A 7,490-nucleotide genomic window follows, 5' to 3' on the forward strand; every position below is an offset into this window, starting at 1 on the left:
CTGTTCTGTGGAGTTATGCTTCTCTGTTTGTCAGTCTGATGGGAGAGAGTCTGGGTTTGGCAGATGCCAGGAGAACATTACCTGCCTGACTGCACTGTGCCAACTGTATAGTGTGGTAGAGGAGGGATAATGGTATGGGGTTGCTTTTCAGGGTTTGGGCCCATTACTTCAAGTGAAGGGAAATCTTAATGCTTCAGCATACCAAGACATTTATGCTTCCAACTTCATGGGAAGGTGTTTGGGGAAGGCACTTTTTCACTTTTTCCAGCATGACTGTGCCCCAGTGCACTAAGCAAGGTCTATAAAGACATGGTTGGATGAATTTGGTGTGGAAGAACGTGACTGACCCACACAGAGCCCTGAGCTCAACCCCATCGAACACCTTTGGGATGACCTGGAATGGAGATTGCGAGTCGTATTATATTATTGTAACTATATATTATATTAAATAGTATATTTTGTAATATATAATACATATTTTAAGTTTAGTCAACCCGTGAATGTAGTTTTGGATGATAAACAAGCTCTTCAACACGCTGTCCAAAATCTTTGCAAATACAGCTCACTTACATAAGGGTTCCATATTTGTGTGTCATAGTGGTTAAGTTCTCTTGGTTTTTGGATGTGTCTTGCTTCACTTAAGAAATCCCAGTTAACAAATCAGGGAATGGGAGAGAGAACGTGAGATCGTGTTTGCCTCCTTTAAAACGAATCCTTTTGGTGAAAGGTTTAAATCTGTCTCTCGTCCTCCCATCTCTCTCTCTCTCTCTCTCAGCATGGTACTTTTTAATTCTGTGTTTGTGCAGATGGCTGGTTGCCCCATTAGCATTCATTACAGATTCCTTGAGCACTTAATTATGGAACAAGAGAGAAGAGTGGCAGACGGAAACATTGAGGAGTCTCTCTCTCTCGCTCTCTTTCCCTGTCACTTCATTGCACCTTTAGGTCCATGTATGGCACAGATATGATCGATGAAAATTTTTCTGAATGCCTGTATGAATTAATATGTACCATATTCCTTATGTTCATAAGAAATGATATAGATATGAAATATAAAAATGTAATTTGTGTGACACTGCAAATTATGATTCGCTGCTCATTTTATGCAATACCATGAACATAGCTCTGTCAGAAAGGCTGAGCTAAAATGCCGAGAAGGTTTCTGGTACAGTAAAAACTCAGCAGGCATATGACTCAAGTATAATAATAATAAAAATAATAATAACTAACACTTAAGTAATTGCTATAAATGTGGATACGAATGCTACCACCTTGATTTCAGATGCTGAGTATATCTTTAAGTCAATAATATTGTAGCCTACACTGTTTTATGTCTAGCTACAGGATACAACTGACAAAAAAAAAAAAGTTTACAACTGCTGCAGCAGAGATCCATTGTCACTTGTCCAATAAAGATACTAAATGCCTAGAACAATGAAAGTACTGGACTCTTAATTTAGTGTAATTTAGTGCAAGTAATTTAAATATTAAAATAAACAAATGGTATGTCTGCCTTGAAAACAAAAAGAGTACATTTGATAATACTAGTAGATAATTATTTGTAATAATTTGCTAATATTTAGGCAGCTAGCCAATACATCGATGAAGACTCTGTGCAATATTTATAATTGGCTATAGCTTATGTTTTGACGTACAAAAGCAATAGCGCGCGCGCGCACACACACACACAACAATATTTACAATAACCGTTTGGAAGCTATTGTTACTTACTGATATAAAAATGCTATATGATTTCAATATGAAGCGTACAATAATGGTAAGCACGATTTGGGGCAACATAAATGAAAACACAAAAGCACAACTAGCCTTCAATTTTAAATGTATAATCTTGACGCAAACAACAAAGGTTTGAATTATAATAAACAAGTTGAATCCTCTGATAGTGTGTAGAGGTCCGTCTTAAATTAAAGCATGACTGTGCGCATTCACGGGTTTTTGCTTTCTAAATAGGCGCTCAACATGTTGTTCTGCCAACTGTAATTATTTTCTAATGCGCACTGGAGTTAACGAGCCTGTCAAACATTTAGCCTAATCATTAGCTTTAAAACACAACATGAAACGGTTGCTGAACAGCCCCTCAAGATAAATATGCATCGGTCTGTAAATTAATAGCGAGGCAGGAGTTCTTGAGCTATGTAGCTTGAAGCGTTCTTCGCAATGCCAACACATAAAACTCTTATCAAACACTGAGACGGAATATTTTCAATAATTTACCCGCTCAGTCGTGCTGACCGGCTGAGTGATCGGAAACAGGTGCAGCCTGGCCCGCCACGAGATGTTATCGAGGTGCAGTTCTGGAAATTTACGCAGTGAAACAAGTTAATACGTTACTGCGTAAACGGGTCAGCGACTCCTCGTTATAATCGACAGGCACTGCATGGTTAAACACTAAAATGACTGTAGTAGATTACGGTTTGGATAGACAAAAAAAAGTCATCACTTTGACGAATTTAGGTGTACTAGGTGTCCGTTTCATTAGGCTATGTTCTGCTGATTGTTTTGTTTTTTTCAAAATGAAGTGAATTGTAAAACTCTATAGTTTTAATTACAAGTAAAAATGACAACAACAACAACAGCAGCAGCAGCAGCAGCTACAACAACAACAATAAATATAGGCGGTCTTTATGCGGTCTGGCAGATTATTATTATTGTTATTAGCCTATTATTATTATTATTATTATTGTTGTTGTTGTTGTTGTTGTTGTTGTTGTTGTTGCTGCTGCTGTTGCTGTTGTATTAGACCAGTAAAAATAAAAAAATAATAATTATCTAAAACTAGGCTACTTAATTGTTTATCTAGAAAATAGCCTATTATCGGGGGGTGAAAAATGAAAATAATTACTAGAACTCATTGTAGGCATAATTGTCAGAGAACCAACCAAATGCTTGCTCTACTATACACTCTTAAAAATAAAGGTTCTTCATCAATGTTTCCACAAAGAACCCTTACCGTCCATGGAACCTTTTCATTCCACAAAAGGTTCTTTACAATGGAAAAAGGTTCTTTAGATTATTAAAATGTTCTTCACACTAAGAAAAAAATGGTTCTTTTAAGAACTGTTCACTGAAAGTTTTTTTGGGGAACCAAAACTGGTTCTTCTATATGGCATCGCTGTGAAACCCCCCTTTTGGAAGAGTGTAATGAACTCTAAACGCTAAAATTATGAAGATTTCAAATACAGAACGGATGTGGGTTTGTGTTACTCAAGAACTCATTTTTGTTTTCTTGGAAATATTCTTGTAATTTGTTTTTGTAATCGATGCAGCAACAAAAACATCCACGTTTTACTAATTTATGAATAGCTGACTCACGATTTATGAATAGCTGAAGAAACGTGATATTTGAATGAAAAGTTAAATGAAGAAAAGTTAAAAAGCAAATCCTCCTTCAGCGAGTATTAATAAGGCTGGAATAGACCGCAGATTGTAGTAACCTACACCCTGAAGGCTTGCGTAGCCTACTGCTAGACGTGTGACAAGGAAAATAGTTTTTGATTATCTACAGCGTAGGAATTGACCTGTTGGAGGCAGCCCCATTGAAGTGAATGATCAAACTAATAGAGTTCATTATCTGACCCAAATGAACGAAGGACCCGCCCACCGCCGGAGCTCTGTGCGCCAAGGGCTTTCATCCAATGAGTGCAAGTCTCAGACGACACTGTGTGGCGTCCCTCAAATCCAACTCCGTGGGTCTCGAGTTTATATTCTCACTTTTCCTTTCATGATTTATGGACACTCGTGGATCGATGGATTACTGAGCAATTGGCCAAAGTAGGGAATATTAAGGTGTTTCATATTTAGTTTCTATCTGACTTCTCTACAATGTCTTTCTAAAATAGTGCTGCTGAGAGGTCACTAAAAGGAGTTTATCAACATCATCTGCTGGACTGTACCGCTACCGTCACGGACAATGTTCTCGGCAACGGGAAAGCGTTGTTTTACCATTGAGTCCTTGGTGGCGAAGGAAAGCCCCTTACCACCAGAAGACCCTATTCGCCCTACCGCCCTAAGCTACACGGCGCCTGCTGACTGCTTTCTTAACGGGTATCAAAGCCCCGCAGGCCGCGCGCTCTATCCAAACCCCGAGCTGGTGTTTTCCGAGACTATGAACCATGCACCTCTCAGCATGCACCCACACCAGCTCGGCAGCACAAACCTCCAGCACCCGCACTTCTTTGGCACGCAGCACCGTGAACCACTCAATTTCTATCCGTGGGTCTTAAGGAACAGGTTTTTTGGCCATCGGTTTCAAGGTAAGCATCGAACACGATATTTGCATCCACCGCGCATTAAACAACTTTTTTCACCTAAATAAAAATAATAAAATAACATATGCATATGTAGGCTGCTTTTCCAAGAGTGTTCAATAAAAGTAGCCCGCGCGTGCTGCTGATGGCGTGTTTCTCTGAACTTATCTGACATATCGTCATAAATGCACGCTTGCGGCTACAGGTTACTTACTACTGTGGAGCGGGATAACACTGATAGTTGGAGTTTGTATTGGAAAGTAACGCCGGATAACAGCTTTGGCCGTGCCCTGGGGCGATACTTAAAGCGGGACACAGATTTAGACCAGGCTGTCCACGCACAAAAGCAGGATTGTAATATATAATAACAGGATTGGAGAACAGTTCTGATAACAGTAATTGCTTGATCTTGAATTCAGAATTTCCACCAGTTTCATGTAGCCTACGGCAAAATGCAGTTTAAATTTATTCAGCCTTAATGCCGTTTGTGAGTTATTTTTATATGGTAGGCTAAATAGCCTAACGTAAGATTAGGCTAACTCTTTTTTCCGAGGGTCCAAGATGAAATTTAATTGTTTAATATTTTATTAGGCTAGTTGACAGTTACTTCTTAACTTATTACTCTGTTATTAGTAATATATTATTGCACACTAATCACTGTCGAGCTAATGACAGATGACGAATCTACTCTGATGAACTCGTTACAGCTCCTCATTATCACAATTTTATTTTCATAGCTCACTGGATGATTTGTTCTCTTCTGGTGTTGAAGCTGTTGTCTAAAGACTATTAAACAAACGCATGAACTGAAAAAATGTTAATATAAAGGTCAAACATTGTTAATTAGCTAAAAGTGCTAATAAATGAGCTAACAGTGATAATGACCTTTAAAGAAGTCTAATTTTATGAGGGTAGTACACTGAAAAAAATGATACTACATTTTTTTAAGGTAAGTGGTTGCAAACAATTTATTTTAGCTACATTTAAATAAAAATATGTTGAAAGTTAGTCAACTAAATTTGTTTATATAAATGTAGCTAAAATAAATTGATTGCCACCACTTACCTTAAAAAATGTAGTAAATTCAGTGAATCATTTTTTCAGCGTATATATTCCTAATAATTAAAAGTATAGGCCATTCTTAATAATTAATGCCGGATTTTGTTTGCTGCAACCTTTTTAATTAAGAACATTTAAAATCGACTGACCCTGCGATTTTTATTTTTTTTGTTTTATAGACTAGTCAATCATCAGGTTAAAGGTCAGGCTACAATGCGTCGCTTATGCGTAATGAGTGTTAAAGGCAAATTACATGGTTATTAATGATAGAACGTAATAAAAAAAAGCATGGCATGGCTATTGATTTGAATTAATTCTTATTATTTGGACTTTATATTTTCTAGACAAATACATTTAAATAGAAATTACCATGGAAGGGTCATATAGAAATATTGTGATTGTTTTCATAATTTCTCAGCGAGTTATAAATACATCCCTAAAATATTATTCCGTCATAAAGTCAATCATTCAGACTTTTCTTACAGAATTACTTCCAAAAACCAAGTTCAAGCGTTTGAAGAGGTAGCTCAAAAAGCGGCCAAAACAAGCTGGAGTGCGTTAAAAGCTCAAGTTTATTCTAAAGTATTCTACAATTATAAAGCATAAAATAGCATATACTATTCCAACAGATATATCAATTAAAATAGTCATTAAAGCAGTGCACATTTTCGACACTTTAAAGTGGATAGTTGGCGTTGACATCTGTTGAAATCTATAGGCTAAACGAAGAGAGCTTTCAAATGATACCTAGACTACAGTTTAATTCCTGGGTTTAATGAAGCTGTCCCTTGTCGTCTATATGCAATTTAAACTGCCTATTGTCATTATTGTTATTATTATTATTATTTCAGGAAGCGAGGTCTCACAGGACACGCTGTTATTACACGGACCATTCGCAAGGAAGCCCAAGCGGATCCGCACCGCGTTCTCGCCCTCTCAGCTGCTGCGCCTGGAGCGAGCCTTCGAGAAGAACCATTATGTAGTCGGAGCCGAACGGAAACAACTCGCTAACAGCCTCAGTCTGTCTGAGACTCAGGTAAACATTAGTAAACTAGTGCTATAACACAACAACAACTCTGTTGTTCTCATGCACATAGCTAATCTTTTTAAAGGCACAAAAGTCAAATAGTCTTTAGCTTACTGTTTCGCTTGCAATAGAGAAAGTGCTCAGTCTTTCACAAATATAACAGACAAAAACAGGCTTCAACTACATAGTTAAAATAATTCCTGAGGAACCAGGAAACGATGGTTAAAATAATAAGTAAATAGGCCTAGCCTATAAAATAATGATGATGATAAATGTTTTTTTTTAAGTTATGATGAAATGTTTGATATGAAATTGCGCAATGAGTGGAAAATGACGACTATAATAATGAGACATTTCTTTATGAATGACATTTCTTTTGAATGATTAATGTTGTACTGACAAGCTGTTGCTGTTGGCCTACATGATCATGTAAACAACACTTGGGCTGCTTGCTAAATCCAGAAACGGGCCAATAGCAGAATAAATCCGAGTCTGAAAGGACGCTGGCTGGCCATGTGTCGCTCTGTGATATTATTTTATCTTAGGCCAAGAATGAGTTCTAGCCTACTTGCTTTGGTCAGATAAGTAAGAATAAACCCATTCACCCCGATCAAATGATGCAAAGCTCAGTTTGAAATTTGAGTTTAATTGTCATATAAAAGAGAATACATCTCATTTGTGTTTAGGCCTACATTTCATTCAAACCCTGGCAAAGTGAGTTTTCCTCACCTCAGTGTTCCTCCAAATTATGCCATATGGCTAAATAAGCGTAAACTAACATGATTTGATATGTCGCAACATTTGTAAAATTTGTCATTTGTAAAATTTTACAAAATCTTGTAAGCTATAGCAAAACAAAATTATAATAATAATGTAAAATAATAATATGATTATTAACATCGCTTTATTTGGTCAAATATGGCTAACACATATAGCCTAGCCATATGTGATTTAAAAAAAAAAAGTATTTACTTTAATTTCTAAGCGTAGGCCTATGTTTTATGGGAAATGATTCACGATCTCGTGATCCGAGCATCTCGTGTATTTTGCTCAGCGTAGCGCGCAGGAGACCGCTTCAGAAAAAAAAAAAAAAAAAAAAAAAAGGGAAAAAAATTGTTTTTTTTTTCCTTTTTTCG

The 7,490-nt window shown here is 36.9% G+C and overlaps 1 protein-coding gene across 1 annotated transcript in view; it reads left to right on the forward strand.

Annotated features, from left to right (window-relative positions):
- Positions 1-3,931: 3,931 nt before the first annotated feature.
- Positions 3,932-7,490, forward strand: part of LOC107690190 (homeobox protein EMX1-like) — a 4,457-nt gene continuing 898 nt past the window's right edge. The window contains exons 1-2 of the mRNA XM_016488442.1: positions 3,932-4,274; positions 6,179-6,363. Of these exons, the coding sequence (XP_016343928.1) occupies positions 3,932-4,274; positions 6,179-6,363 (528 nt within the window). The remainder of the gene's footprint in view (positions 4,275-6,178; positions 6,364-7,490) is intronic.

Source organism: Sinocyclocheilus anshuiensis, unplaced genomic scaffold (assembly GCF_001515605.1).
Source record: "Sinocyclocheilus anshuiensis isolate Anshui unplaced genomic scaffold, SAMN03320099.WGS_v1.1 scaffold1581, whole genome shotgun sequence".
Taxonomy (NCBI): Eukaryota; Metazoa; Chordata; class Actinopteri; order Cypriniformes; family Cyprinidae; genus Sinocyclocheilus; species Sinocyclocheilus anshuiensis.